Source organism: Arvicola amphibius, chromosome 1 (genome assembly GCF_903992535.2).
Source record: "Arvicola amphibius chromosome 1, mArvAmp1.2, whole genome shotgun sequence".
NCBI lineage: Eukaryota > Metazoa > Chordata > Mammalia > Rodentia > Cricetidae > Arvicola > Arvicola amphibius.
In genome coordinates this window covers 187,084,131-187,099,648 of record NC_052047.1, presented here as the reverse complement: position 1 = coordinate 187,099,648, position 15,518 = coordinate 187,084,131, and the positions used below count along the sequence as shown (strand labels likewise).

Sequence of the window (15,518 nt, the reverse complement as noted above, 5' to 3'; positions counted from 1 at the left end):
GGGTTACAGATGGCTGTGAGCCACAATGTGGGTGCTAGGGATTGGACCCAGGTCCTCTGAAAGAGCAGCCAGTGCTCTTGACTACTGAGCCATCTCTCCAAACCTCCAAGTTCAGTTTTGAATAAAGTATACTTTTCTGATAGTAGGACTTACCTATAAGTACTGGCTGCTGTAAACAGCTGGCTACCCAGAAAAGCTGGGCCATCTTTTTAAAAACTGTGTATTTTATATTTATTTGCGTGTGTGTGCATGCACCGCAGCATGTATGTGAATGATAGAGGAAAGCTTACAAAGGCACTTCTCTCCTTCCACTGTGGGGTCCTCAGGGATCAAATTCGGGTCATCGGTCTTGGTGACAAGCTGTCTCTTCAGCCCCCGCCTGCCTTTTATGGATGAGACAGCTCAGAGTGTCCGCTTGCCCCAGGTGAAGGGTGGGCAGAATTTGGTCTCCTGCAGACTCCAGCAGGTCTTAGACCTGCAGAGATGTGCGAGGGCTACAATGCAGCAGAGCCTGCGTCTGTAAGGCCTTGGAGATCCGCTGTTTCTAAGGGTAGTGCCGCAGCAGCCTTCCTCAGGCGGAGAACTGACTTCTGATTCTTTGAAGCATTGGTTGGCTCCTGGCCCAGGGAGTGCTCAGCTCCTCCGACAGGGAAGGACGCTGTCATGGATACAGGGAGGCAGACCAGAGAGAACAGGAGAGGTAGCACCCACGGGGAGGCTGGAGAAAAGCGCTCTGAAGCTGGGATGAGCTGCAGGGTGTGCCCTGGGTGTTGGGGCGAGAGATGCGACTGAGGGCCTGGGGTTGATAGGAGTGAGGAGTCGAGGGATGAGAGGAGCCTTCCTGGCAGGAGAGGAGACAGGGCTGGAGAGGAGGCCTTGGAAAATGTAGTATTCCCCCTACCAAAGCAGTTTCCAGGCCTTCCTGGTCCACTGAAACCACTCACCTCCAGTGGAAGACCCAGGCTGTTTGGTGACCATGATCAAACTCCTCTTGGCGCCCTCCTTTGGCCTGGCCTTGGGTGAGCTTGCCTTGTCAGGCATCATCTTCTGGCACATCTCACCCAGGCTTGTGTTTTTAAACAGTTTCAATTTTCATGGCACTGGCTCCTCAGCCTCATATCACCCCTGAAGTACAGAGCCCATCTCGTTGGAAACGAGGCTGATTGGCTGTGTTCCGCAGCCGGGCCATGTGGCAATGATGTGATGGAGTGTCAGTACGGCTCACGTGTTGTGTGCTTGTGCATAGTGGGCACACGCCTCGGCTCGCAGCCAGGGCAGCACCCACTGCTCAGCTGGCCTGGACACACGACGCGGGGCAGGAAGGAAGAGCACTTCCAGATTCTGGGATCTCAGGAAGGAAGTCCAGGGAGCCTGGAGGCCCTGTGTCCTGTTCTCTTAGCAGCCTCTGCAGCTCCTACCACCCGCCTTCTGCTGGGGAAGTAGGAAGCTGGGCTGGAAGAGACTGGGCAAGGGCCCAGTCAGAATTATGAGGCTGCTTGCTTCAAGGCAGGTCTCCTGTAGTCCAAGCTGGCATTAAATTCTCTTGGTGATGGAAGCTAACCTTGAACTGATCCTCCTGGCATCACCTCCCATGTGCTGGGATCATAGACATGAAGCCTATACTATACTGCCTAAGAACTCTTAAACTAAACCAGGGCTTACATTCTGGGTGTGGACTGATGGCCACATTCAGGCTTGATAGACAATGAAGGTAGCAAGAGGGATGTCGCTGGATCACCATGTGCCTGGGCCAGCTCTTTGAAGATGTTTTTAGTTGGAGGTAAGCTGCAAGGAACTATCAAGAAACAGGGTTCTAAGCTTGTCCTTCCCCCAAACACTGGCACCTCCACCCTCAATCCAGCCTCATCGTGGGCAGTGAGGAGACTCTGCGTAAGGCTTTGTTCCTGGGAAAAGGAGGCACCCAGTTGTGGTCCAGCAGAGAAATGCGTTCCACCGCAGCCCTTAGCCAGAACACGGCTTGTTGCTCACTTCGGCTTTCTGGTTTGCAGACATGTGACATCGGGGCAGCATTTCCAGTAATGATGAAGCCGATGGAAAAACAGATCCAAGGGAAGTGCGCCTTGCTCATTGTGTTAGCACCTTTTTCTGATCTAAAGTTGCTTAGTTTAGAAACAGAAATGTGACGTGTGGAACTTGGTTGGCTCGCAGCCTTCTTATAATTGGTCAGTTTCGAAATGTGAAGGCAGAGTTTTTCCAAAGTTTCAGGACGTTTAGAAGGAAAAGCGTGCTTTTCCCTGACTTTTTCTTTGCCCCCCCCCCCTCCTTGGATCTGGTTGTTACCATGTGACCCGAGTAGCTGGCATAATTATGGAAGTGCCGGTAATGTTGGGACAGGAGTCCTGCATTAAGATAGTGAGGCCATGTCGGGATCTCTCCACATTCCCGGCTGTGGGGAGCATTGGCTCCCTGTCACTGCCCTTCCTTCAGCTCCGCTTCTGACTTGCATGTGTGGTGTCTTGTGGGTGGCATCTGTGGTTTCAGGGACAGCTTTTTTTTATCTGGGTCTCCCTGGGTCACCCTGGGTCCCTGTAGGTTCCCTGAGTGTTAAACAGGGTTCATTCCCTCAGGAGGGTGACAAGCCAGGAACACAGGCCACATTAAGACTGCCTTTGTACACTGGCAATGGCCCCATGGAGACCTTGCACATATATAGGTCTGTCAGAGAAGGACATGCACTCTGTTCCCTACCCACCCCACCCATCTAGTGGCTCTTGGGTCCTCATTTACATTTGACCTCAGGGTTCTGATTTCAGGGCCCTTTCCCTACTCCCGTGACCTGGGCCACCTCTTCTCAAGGCCAATGACCTTGTGGATAGCAGTGGCTGTCTGGGAGAGGGGGAGGGTCCTTGAATCTCCCAAAAAGTGCTGGTTCTGGACCTTTCTTCCAGGACTGTGTGGCTGTTGCTGGACCTAGAATTGGCCTCCTAGACTTGGCTGTTTTATAGATTTGTTTGCTAAGCAAACATTTAGTTTTCTGGTGCTAGAATTTGTCACAGAACACCATGACCCATTCAACTTCTGACAGAAAGAGTTTAATTCGGCTTATAGTTCCATAGGGTTAGAGTCTATGATGGAATGTAGGCATGGCAACAGGCAGCTGGAGCAGCCAGCTAAGAGCTCACATCTTGGTCCATAAGCATGAGACAGAGAGCATACTGGGAGTGGTGGGAGTCTTTGAAGACCTCAGAGCCCATCCACAGAGACACACCTCCTCCAACAAGGCCACACCTCCTAATCCCTCCCAAACAGTTCCAGTAGTTAGGAACCAAGCGTGCAAAGATATGAGTGTATGGGGGACATTTTCATTCAACCTGTCACTAGGGGTTCAACCTCATGCATGCTAAGCGAGTAAGTTGTCTACCACTGAGCTATGTAGCTCCAACCCCCAACCCCCCCCTTTTTTAGATGAAATCTAGCTAAGTTGTCCAGTGTCCCAGTTAGGGTTTCTATTGCTGATAAAACATCATGACCCAAAGCAACTTGGGAGGAAAGGGTTTATTTCATCTTACAGTTCTCAGAACACACTCCATCACTAGGGGAAGTCAGGCAGGAACCTGGAAGCAGAAACTGAAGCAGGGGGTGTGGGAACACTGTTTACTGACTTCCTGTCCCATCTAGGACTGCTGCCTAGTGGTAGCGCCGCCTGCAGTGGGCTGGACCTCCCACATCAGCCATCAGACAAGTGTTTTCTTGATTAAGATGCTTTCCCAGATGACCCTAGCTTATGTCAAGTTGACATAAAAACTAGCCAGCACACCCATACTGGCCGTGGATGTGTGCATTTCCTGCGTCAGCCTCCTGCGTGCCAGGCAAAGAGAGGGAGCTGCTGTGCAGAAGGTGTCTGGCCAGTCACAGCCCTTGATGACCCAGTGTGCAGGCCTCTTCTAAACTGGGCATCTCACGTGGCTATGGTGACACATGCCTGCAATTCCAACAGAGGAAGCAGGTGTCGTTTACTCAGCTTCATAGCAAGTTTCAGGCCAGTCTGGGTTACATGGGCACACCGTCTCTAAACTTCAGGTGTGAGGTGCTGAAAAACTTCCCATTGCCTAAGAGATTGCGGCACATGGGCCAGCCTGGGCTACACATTATCTCAATAAGGAAACGTAAAGTAAACTGAGCACGCCGCTCCTCCACAGTCTCCAAGCACCAACCATGAGGTGCTGTTCAGAGACCTAGCACAGATCACCTCTGCTAATAGGAACCGTGCACCTGAATGGGAGAGAGCTTGCTCCAGGGGCCTCCTCCAGCCTCCTTTTTAGAATAGAACCCTAGAGCAGTCTCAGAGATGCTTGTTCACACCACACCCATAAAAGGAGTGCAATCATTCTAGCTGATTTCCTGGCCATGGTCCCCCACCTAGGTGTCTGCCATAGGACATGCTCCCTAGGGCTCAGCCTTTGGCCTCCCTTGGGGACAAGTCTCCATCAGGCCAGACTCCCCAGCGTTACTGTCGGACTGACATGGACAGAACAAAGAACAGCCTTTTTTCTAGAGCAGGGCAGGGCTCAGAGACAGGGTCTGTCTATGGTGACTTTGTCCATTCTTCTTGGTGGGGAGCTCAGCCTGGACTGTGGTGTGGAAGGGATAACCCCGCCCCCAGCCCTCCCTTGTCCTGCAGGCTCTCTCTCAGCTGCTGCTTTCTGGGTAAAGCTCAGTCACCTGAGAGCCAGCTGTGGGATTTCCCCAGCAGCGAGGCATGCATGCATGCTTCTGTGTGCGCATGCATACACCGCTGTTTACGTGGCGTCATTAAGCTCAGGGGACCTGGCCAATCCCTTACAGAGCAGAGGCTGGCCAAGGCAGGAGAGGCCCAGGGGCTTCAGGCAGACACTATGGAGGAGGGGGCCGCGTGAGCCTGGATTTCACCAGTCATAGATAAGCGCGTTGTCCCTGCACAGACGCCCGTTTCCGGTGACATCCCTCTTGTCACACAACTATATTGGTTATGCATTTGTTTTTTTAAGCCCTTGGAACACTTTGAAGCAAATGTTGTCAGTCAGCAGCCTTCTGGGATGTTTGCTGAGCCTGAGGGTCTGTGTACCACAGTGTCCAGGAGGTTGAGGGCATCCCCCAGCCTTAGAAGAAGGCCTGCAGGGCTGGAGAGATGGCTCAGCGGTTAAGAGCACTGGCTGCTCTTCCAGAGGTCCTGAGTTCAATTCCCAGCAACCACATGGTGGCTCACAGCCATCGATAGTGAGATCTGGTGCCCTCTTCTGGCCTGCAGGGATACATGGAAGGAATGTTGTATACATAATAAATAAATATTTAAAAAAAAAGAAGAAGAAGAAGGCCTGCATGTGGCTCAGGAGGACAACTTTGGACTAGATTAATATCAGGGCCACAGGCATCAGCGGGCCTGGGTTCCTATGAAACCAGTAAAGCAAGGACCAAAAAAAGTTCACGCTCCCATCATCCGCTGAGGGTTAACTGGACGGACACTTTGAGGTATGGCAGAGTCCAAAGGATTTTCGGGTCTAACTGGAGAGACACAGCACTTTTTTAGGAATGGAACCCAGGGCCTTTGTACATGCCAAGCACATGCTCTGACCCCGGGATTTGCGCCGTGCCTAGCTCGGTGTGCTTTTATTAAACTCCTGCTGTGTGCGCACACCTGCTAACACAGCCCCTCGCAGGCCTTCTGGAGCTGGATGAACAGTGAATGGGACGATAGACCAACCTTACAAAATGGGTATTCCCAACTTCAGTTCGGACAAGAGCCCTTACCCGGCTTCTGTGGCTTGTGAGCCTTGCTCAGGATCAGGCCGTCATACCAGTAAGGGGACTCACCCTGATTCATCTCTCTCAGTCCACTCCAGTGAGCCTCCGAGCAGAAGGATGCCCTTTGTGGGTGCCTGGACAGGGTCAAGCAGGTAGCCAAGGGTGCCAGGCTGCTTCAAGACAGGGCAGAGAAGATCATGGGGGGGGGGGGCGTTATCCCTCCTCCTTTGCTGAAGATGTCCCGTAGAAATGGGACATCAGCAGGGCCCAGCAGGGCCTGTGGACGCTGCTCACTAAACAGCCACAGCTGATTGAGTCCAGAGTAAGAGACAGGATGTTCTAACCTAGACTGCCCTAGATGGGAAGGTCTGTTCTGACGTGCTGCCCTTGACCCCCTCCCTGTTGGCTCCTGAAGGGGCACCGAGAGAGGTAGGTACAGGACTAAGTCTATAAGCCTGATGTGTCTGGCTGGCTGTCTTATTGAGTCACTGGCCCATTTCTGTGCTGCCCCTGTGTGTGTGTGTGTGTGTGTGTGTGTGTGTGTGTGTGTATGCGCATGTGCGTGCACGTGCATGCACAATGCCCTAAGTGGGGGCTTCTCAGGGGATGGTGGGTGGAGCAGCTTCAGGGAGGACCACCAAGGCAGACCACCCTGTGGAGGGAGTGGCTGGGATGCTGGAATTTTCAGTCTTGTGTTTGTTTCTTCTCTGTTGCACACAGCAGCAGGGCTCCAAGAGAGGTAAGGACCTGAGAACTGAGGGGGAGGCCACACCCAAGGGGCTGTGCCGGGTCAAACCCAGCTGCCAGGAGCAGATGCTCGGCCCCGCCCACCCATTTCCCCACTCAGTGCCCCTTTGTCTGCCCACACATCTCCAACTAACTAATGTGGCCACCTGTCTTTAAACAGAAGCTTCTGGTCTCAGCACCGTGTAGGCCTGCCTGCTGCTCTCCGCTGAAGCCCCTCCCCCAGACAGCTGAGTGTTTCCGAAGGTGGTTTTCCCTGCACCCACTGGGCTGCACTGGCCTGGTCCCAGCCCTGGCTCAGGAAGGCATCCTTTTCTTGGTCCTTTAGAAGCTATGGGCCACCCCCATTTCCCTACCTGAGCAGACAGTCTGCTTGTTTTCCTTCAGCAGCTCAGTACATTCCTACCCTAGGCTGGGCTGTCCCATGTGCACGTGGATTCTGGGAAGGGCAACCCTCTGGGGAAGGAGACCTTTGTAGCTGCAGGCAAACTGTGGGAACGTGGCTGAGTTTAACAGAGAGGAGCAGAGCAGAAATACATAAGGCCAGAGGGGAAGACCCGAAAATGAGATCTCCCCTGAGGGCCCCTTTGTTCCCGATTCCGGGCCCACTTGCCTGGGCTCCACGCGGACACCACCTCTTCCTTGCTGTGGGGCCTTGGGAAAGGACATTAACTCTCCTGAGCCTCAGTTTCCTCATCTTCAGAAGGCAAATTATTGTAAGGGTGAAGTAAGAAAACACGTCATGTTCAGAGCTGTGCCCCGTCCTCCTCAGGTCGTGTGAGACGTGATGCTGTCTGCCCGAATCTTAAGCAGGTGGTGCGCTCTCTCTCTCTCTCTCTCTCTCTCTCTCCCTCTCTCTCTCTCTCTCTCTCTCTCTCTTCCTCTCTCTCCCTCTCTCCCTCTCTCCTTCTCTCCCTCTCTCCCCCTCTCCCTCTCTCCCTCTCTCTCTCTCTCATGTGTCCATGAGTCCATGTGTCCATGAGTCCCCACATGGTCTTTCTGGCCTGTGTGATAAGACCAGGAAGCCGAAGATGTCCAACAGTGGCAGGGCAAGTGGGCGTGTGCAGAAGAGACAGAAGGAGGCCCAAGACCCACCGTAATAACCAAGCTGCTCCTGGGAGAAAGGCTTACCCCTTCCTGGTGGTTATATCCACATGAACCAAACACCTCCGTGAGGCCTTGTCTCCCAGCACTGCCCATTCAAATTGCCCATCCCACGCCCCACGTCCCCACCCCTGAGACAAGATTTCTCTGTGTAGCAGTCCTGGCTGTCCTGGAACTCACTTTGTAGACCAGGCTGGCCTTGAACTCACTGAGATCCTCTGCCTCTGCCTCCTGAGTGCTGGGATTAAAGGCGCACACCACCATCGCCCGGCCTCAGAATCACACTTAAACCTGACCTTCAACCAGGATGAGAAGTTTGACTGGAGTATAGTAATGATCTGGGGAAACTGGCCTTTGACCTCTTTGTTTCGTCTTCACTGTCTTCTTTTGTGCCATGCCCGCCCAGATGGCAATAGTCTCTCTCACGGTTGTGCCCGCTCCCTCTCCCCATAGACAATTACTCTATAAGACACGGGTGAGCCCCGTGGAGCTGTTGGAACAAGTGTCCGTGTTAGTGGGGGAGACAGGGACATGCTCCTGTCATGAAAACAGCTCCTGCTGCTGCTGCTACCATTAAATACGGGGCTGGCAGCTACAGGCTGAAAGCAGTGGCCAGGTTTCCTGGTGGCATAGTCAGAGAGGGAAAGAAGCACACGGAGTCTCGGAAACTTAAGAAATTGGCCCTGTGCAAAGTCGAGTTGTAGCAAAAGAAGGAGGGGAGGGTTAGGATGCAGCTGGTTGCTTAGAAGCTGCTCACGGGTATGAACAATAGAATTCCCAAAGAGGGAGAGGCCTCTCCTGAGATCCTGACAGAGGGAAGGGCCGGGGAGGCCAGAGATTTTCATTCCATCGGGCCTGGCAGAATCCCTGAGCTGTGAAAACTAGTCCCCCACGCCTTTGGCTCACTGTCATTCTCCACGGAGTCTGAGCAGTTGGCAGCCCACCCCCTTCTTGTCCCTCCACCCAGGCCCGCAGCCCACCATAGGTTTATTAGTTGGGAATGTGGAACTTGTTCTCCTCCAGAGAAGTGTCCTGCACACAGTTTAAGGCTTGACTGGGTATGTGGAGCTCGGTTCCCACAGTGCTGCAGTTGCTCAGGGTTAGGGGCTTAGGGAAGCAGGGGAGGCGGGGTCCTTTTCTCATTAAGAGTAGCCAGGACAGCCAGACCTTGGGGGAGCTTCTGGAAATTCAGGAGTACCTGCCTGTCGTTCTTGGCTTCTTCCTCATCACTCAGACCCGGCAGGAGCCAGGGCCAGTCACCTAGTGTGCACCAAGCCTGGCGTTTGGCCGTACCAGCAGACTCTGGATCTTTCTCTGGGCCTAGAGTCTTGGTGGTGTTGCTGGCCAGCAGGACCATAGACATCACGGGTAACTGAAAGACCCCGTCTCTACACCATCTTATCACCCTGGAATCCACAGCTTTTGCTGTTGTCTGCTTCCTATCGTCTCCCTGAGCCCTCACTTTCACCTGTCCTGGAGCCTTCCCGGGCAGTCGGTGACGCCAGTGTGCAAACTCCTGAAGAAGGTGGGGATGACAAGAAGGTCAGATTGCCAGATGCCCCACTTCAGCGGCCGTAAAGGGCAAAGTGGACACAAGGCAGGCCCTTGTTACTCTTGCTCCATGTCTCCGCCCCCACCCAATACCTTGCTCAGTCTTTCATTGGCTCTAACAGATGCCTGAGGGAACAGTTCAACAGGAGGATGGGTCTGTTTTGACTCGGTGCCACAGAGGTCACAGTCCTTGTCACGAAGCAGATCTGCACTTGTGATCTGAACGCTTCTCCAGCTCAAGGCGCTCTTTTGGGAGGCTGTGGAGCCTTTAGGAGGCGAGGCCTAGCTGCCGGGAGCAGCTCACCGGGAACCAGCCTTTGAATGTTATTCCTGCCCGTATTCTAGCCGAGCTCCCTGTTCTTGGTCCACCATGCTGTGAACGGCTGTTATTATTCACATGCCTGCTGCCGTGAAATGAGCTTCCCTTCCATGGGCCCAGATGAAGCTTTCTTCTTCAGTTGTCCCTGCCAGGTCATAGCAGTGCAAACCTAACTAACCAATTCCACCTCATCGCGTGGGCTGGGGTAAATAAGACAGCAAAGTCAAGCTGTTGACCTCACTGTAGCCGGGATGCAGACAGAAGGAAGGGAAGGGGTCCAGAAGCATCTTTGGAGCCATGCAGCTAGTGACTCGCTTCCTCCCAGGTGGGCTCCACTTCTATGTCTTCCCACCTCCCTCTCCATTTCTTAGGTCCAAAGCCCCAGGATTCAGTCACTTCCCTGAATCCCATCAGCTAGTGACAAAACCTGTAATCCAGAGACTTGTGGGAGATGTCTCATATTCAAACATAAGGCATCTTTCAGAGCGATCTCCTTTTGGGGGTTGGTTTTTCCAGAAACTGAACCTGTGTTCAAGTGGTTCTTTTTCTCTGGAAAGATGGTCTTCCAGGGCTCATTTGCTCACGTGTATTATAGCCAGTACCAGCTTTCTGCCAGGAAAGTCTAGAATGCCAGACATCCATCCACCTGAGAGGCCAGCAGGCCTGAGCGCTCTCCTTGGCAGGTGTTGAATATTGAGGCCCTTTGCCCGAGGCCACAGAGCTAGCTCTCAGCAAGGCCAGGCGTGTGGATTGCCAGTCCCACACCTCTCATTTTGTGGGAAACTGTGTCCCTGTTCTGCGGGACCCTGGCTCCTTGGTCAGTGGAGGACAGGGAAATAAAGTGCCAGTTGGTTTGTGTTGGTCACAGCTGTTTCTTGGCTGTGCCTGCCTCTTGCCCCTGAGCCAGCAGCCGTCTGCCTGCTGGCCCGAGGGCCTGGTTGTGTGAGCCAGAGGCTCTCCTCTGCTCATTAGAACTAGGTGGAAGGGGTCCTTCCCACCCCAGGAGAGAGCTTGCCAGGGCGGGCTGGGAGCAGCAGGATTGGATTTACTCAGCACATCCAGGGATTGGGAAATAATCTGCTCTTAAAAAGACAGGCTTGTTTCTGTCAATTCCATTTTCCTCTGAGAATGGGCATGTGCTCAGGTCTCTGACCTATGGCCACTTCCAGCCTACCTTGGGCTGGTAAAGTTTTATTGGAAGATGAATGGCCCAGTTTTTGTTCCTGGTATAATCACTGGGTGATTTATTTATTTGTTTGTCTGGAAATGGACCCTAGGTCCTCAAATATGTTAGACACGCACTTTGCCATTGAGCTACAATCTCAGCCCTCTTTAGATTTTGAGACAGAATCTAAGTGGCCCAGGCAGGTTTTGAACTTCTGGTCATCCTGTCACCACCTCTCAAGTTGACTAGTGGTTTGACTATGCCCAGCCCACTTTTGCATCATGGTAGAATTGAGTGGTTTTCCCAGAGACCATCTGGCCCCTAGCCCTAAGGTAAGCTTTCCCTGGCCCATGGCTGGCAGAATAATCCTTCCTGGACTATCTACACCCAGGCAGAATGCCTTTCTGTGGTTCACTGGGGGAGATTCGCCTTTCTCAAAACACTTTCTCCTGAGGGAACCACAAAGGAAGAGGGGGTGCAAGATGTGGGCACAGGCAGGTAAACCCCACTCTGCACTGGGCCCTCCTTGTCTGCAGCTACTTAGAACCTTGGTGGTCCTCAGCATGTCTGCCCTTCCCAGCTCCATGAGGGCAGTCTTGCCAGCTGCCAGTCTTGATGAGAGGCTCTGGCCTCAGCCCCAGCCCTATCTGTCCCTTATTCTAGCTGACCCAGTCTGAAGGTGATGGTGGGAAGTATCTCAGACTAAATGCAGGGGTTTTCTCGGTGTATCTAGCGTAGTGTATCATTGCATTACCACCCTTGTATCCTGGGACCATGACTTCCCTGGTGCCCCCAGAGCTGAGGGAAGCTGTGAGTCAGGCTCGTGCTAGCTACAGCATGGGAAGTGGTACCCGCCGTGGTGGCTAACCTTCAGGAAGCACTGGTAACTATCAGGCATTACGTTGGCCACTGGCGTCACCTCATTTAGTCATCACGGCAGCCAAGAAGGCAGGCATGTCACTTTGTCCTGAGTTTTAGAAGCCCAAGAATAGACTTTGAGGGAATGGAGAGATGGCTCAGTGGTTAAGAGCACTGGCTGCCCTTCCAGGGGGTCCCTGGCTTGACTTCCAGCACCCACTTGGCAGCTCCCAACCATCTGTAACTCCAGTTCCAGGAGATCCAACAGCTCCTCTGGCCTCCTTGGGTACCAGGGATGCAAATGATACACAGACATACATGCAAGCAAATCACTCAAAAAAGGGACTGAAATAAAAATCAACTTTGAAGAAGGTTTATTTAAAAAAGAAAGACTAGGCTCCAAAAGATTAAGTAACTTCCTTAAAGGGGAGGATCCTGGGTTTGTACCCAGGCCTCAAATCCCAGAGACCGCTCTAGAACTCGCTCTTGGGTTACAGTAAAATTTGAAACAGCAGCTTCCCAGCTCTCCAGGTCAGGGGCTGGGAAGGGGAGGCAGGTTTATGAACAAGTGTGTAATGAATGTGCTTGAAACGGTGGCATCGAGCTCTGGTTGCCTGATCAGTATCCTCGCGAGAGATGGGCATTGTCCTAGCTGTGAAGCCTTGAGTGAGGGACGCCACCTCTCTGGTTCACTGTGTGTGCAAGATGGAGTACTAACAATACCTGCAGTGCAGAGCAGAACAAAGTAGCATTTATATGAGGTGTGTGGCTCAAAGCTCAGGAAGTCCACAAACGCTGGACCAGTGTTGACTGTTGTCTGCTATGGAGAGGTCTGCAGCTCCCCTGGCCAGCAGTAGCAGCCCTGCAAGGGTTTGCCTTTCATGTGTGCAGCCCAGCACTAGCCTGTGACTCTCCTGACACCAGTACCTGTACTTGGGGTCATCTCCAGGAATGGTTCCATTCTGTCTTATGGAAACCTGGGCTGATTACTTTCCATATGAAAAATGCCTCTTGAACAGCTTGAGGCCCGAGGCGTGTGCCCACCTCCTGATCCATCATGGGAGTAAATTCTCCACTATGGGCAGATAGTGCGTGTGGTGACCTCCAGTGTTCATGGTGACTTTTGATATTCCAGAAATGTTTGAACCAGGACTGGCCCGGTGACTCAGCCAGGAAAGGTGTTCACTGCGTACGCCTGGCAATCCAGGCTCAACCCCTGGAACACGTGTAAAGGTGGAAAGCGGGAAGTGAGTCCCTAAAGTTATCCTCCTGTGGTGTGCTAACCAACACGTGTTAGCACGCGCACACGCTCACACACACACAGACACACACACACTAGAAATATTCACATCAGTGAGCAGGTGAAGAGCTCCTCTTCATCAGAGTACTTAGAGTACCCTAGCCCACAATGACCAGTTCCTCCATGACACTGTGGTTTTATCCTCCCTCTTGGCAGGAAACAACAGAACCCTGTTTCATTGGTGAGAAAACTGAGGCCCAGATACTATTGTCTGAGCCTGGAAGACAGCCCTCATCTCCCTACCACTGAAGGTCCCTCTCCTGGGTCCAGTGTGAAACGAAGGGCTTTGTAGGACAGTGGTTCTCAACCTGTGGGGTGCCACCCTTTGGAGTCTAATGACCCTTTCACAGGGGTCACCCAAGACATCAGAAAACATGGGCATTTACATTATGATTAATAACCGTAGCAAAATTACAGCTATGAAGTAGCAACGAACATAACATTATGGTTAGGGGTCAGCACGGGGAACTGTTTTAAAGCATCGCAGCATAAGGAAGGTTGTGAATCCCTAGGAGTCTTCTGCTCCTACATCATCATCTACTGGGGACGGGGGCGCAGCTGTGGCAAGAGCTGAACATGACTTCAATACATAGCGGTATCATAAAACTTGAAAACTACCCTGATGTTTGAGGTCCTGGGTCTGGTCTGCTGAGCCCGCTGGCCTTTGACAATCCTTGGAGCCACCAGGCCCCATAGGACCAGCCTCCCACATGGCTACAGAGGCAGAGCAGAGGCCTTCTCCAGCCCACACTAAAGCCGAATCCCATTGCAGGGAGGGCCTGGGTCAGAAGTCTGCTTCAGAGATTCCTGTGTTTCAACAGACACCTCATTATCCCAGCCAGCCTCTGTAATCATACAGGCCCACGCCCAGCAGTCATCCTAGGCCAGGAAATCACTCCCTCCCCTCCCCCGCCTTCCGCCCAGGGCGCCCTGAACCTCAGTGTCTGCAGCCACTCTTCAGTGGCCCTCTTGCCTGCCTAACGGTTTTCTCTCCTGCTTCTCCTTGCTCTCTCGGGGACTCGGAAGTGTGGCTAACCAGCTGGACTGAGTCTCCCAAGAAGGACGTGACAGGTACTGCCTTGCGTGCATGCGTGTGAACATGCGTCCCAGCGTGTGTGCCGAGGAGGCAGGCTTCCCTGCGCATGCTTCCCTTGATCTGCATGCGGGGCTTTTCCACTCCTGGGCCTTCTGCCTGCTGGGAGAACCAACCCTTTGTTGTCCTCAGCTGAGCCTTGGATAGTGGTGAGGGTGAGAGCGTGCTGGCCCAGTGCCTGTGGCTTCGAATCCCAGCTCGGCCATGCCCTGCCTGCACTGCCCTGTGTGTGTGTGGGGGGGGGTTGCATAACGTACCCAAGGGCATGTGATGCCATCTCAGGGCATTTCTGTTCCAGGAGGATGGCAGACTGCTGTCATTTTTTGGCCTTATCACATTGGCCATCCCAGGGAGAGTAGCCAAAAATGAGCCATCTCTCATCTGAGGCAGAGAGTCCCTGACACTTTCCAGAGATCTCTCAGGGGATCTGGAGAGCAGGAGGTTCCTTGCTGTGCATGTGATCAGCTGGATCATAGCTCCAGATCCCAGTAGTTCAGAGCTTGGAATCGCCCCAAGGCTTTTAGCTGCCCATGAGGTACCCTTCAGGGCCTGGGGACTTAGCCTTTATCTGGTCAGTCTGGGTAGAGGGTCAGGGTCTTGGTTTTCAGCCTTGTGGCAAAAGCCATGAACAGCAGGACTGTAGTGCTTAGAGTAAGTGGTGGGAGAGCAGTGGTGTTTCCAGAAGAGTCTTCCGCAGGGTCCCGTTCTAAGAGCAAACATTAAGGCTGAAGGGGTGGGGCGGCACCACAGGGCTGGAGGAAGAAGAGGTCTTGGGCCAGTTGCAGGGTTACAGCTCAAGCTCCATTCCCCTGCCTCCCGCCACTGCTGTTGGCAGGGAAGGGGGTGTTGAGCATCCTGGGAGAGAGGCCAGGCGAGAAGGCAGTGGGGGAGGTCCCCCTTCCCTCCTGGTCATCCTTATGGTGTCCCCTATGATGCCGGCCTGTGCCTGAGCTAATCGCTGGGCTCCTGTCCCTTTTTCCCCTCTGCTCACGCCAGGGAGCCCGAGCCCACTTGGCCCACAGCAATGCATTCTATTCACCAAACGTATAGCTGAGAGGCCAGCAGGCCCGGTGCAACCTGGGAAGAACCGGCTGCGAGCGGCCGTTGGGCCTTGGTGGGATGCCCAGGGTTGGGAGGGTTATGGGGAACCTGGGGCTGAGCTCCCACGGGGCCTGGCCAACTGAGAGTCCAAGGCTCGAGTCTCTCCCAGCCTTGGTTTCCCTTCTGGAATGCTGGGGGAATTCTGTCAAACAGGAAACACAGAGGCGATGGGCTGATTCCAGAGATCCTAATAGATTGGGGTCCTGGGGCTGCTTAACCTGGCATCCAACCCAGAGTGACCTGGGGGCCTCTGAGCTGACTCTCTCCTGCTGGTAAGCCCCTGCCTGCCTGGAGGCGGGTCTAGGAGAGGTGTATTGCAGGGATGTAGCTTTAGGCTTTCCTCTGCACCCTCCCAGGGCAGTGGCTTTTGCTGTGAGCTGTTCCTGGCAGTGAGGTTTTTGGTTCCCCCGTCTCCCATGCTCTGCTCTCTAAGCAGCTGTTTGTACTTTGCTCAGGGCTTTAGGCCCTGTGACTTCAGTGCAGACGCAGAGCACCCCTGAGATACTATTCCTGTTCATAAATGAGGAGGCCAAAGTTGAGA

At 53.4% G+C, this 15,518-nt stretch overlaps 1 protein-coding gene across 1 annotated transcript in view; it reads left to right on the top strand.

Annotated features, from left to right (window-relative positions):
* The window catches only part of Sh3pxd2a (SH3 and PX domains 2A), a 203,038-nt gene that overhangs the window by 129,700 nt on the left and 57,820 nt on the right, over nucleotides 1–15,518 (top strand). Inside the window, 1 exon segment of the mRNA XM_038321072.2 lies at nucleotides 13,810–13,854. Within this exon segment, the coding sequence (XP_038177000.1) occupies nucleotides 13,810–13,854 (45 nt within the window).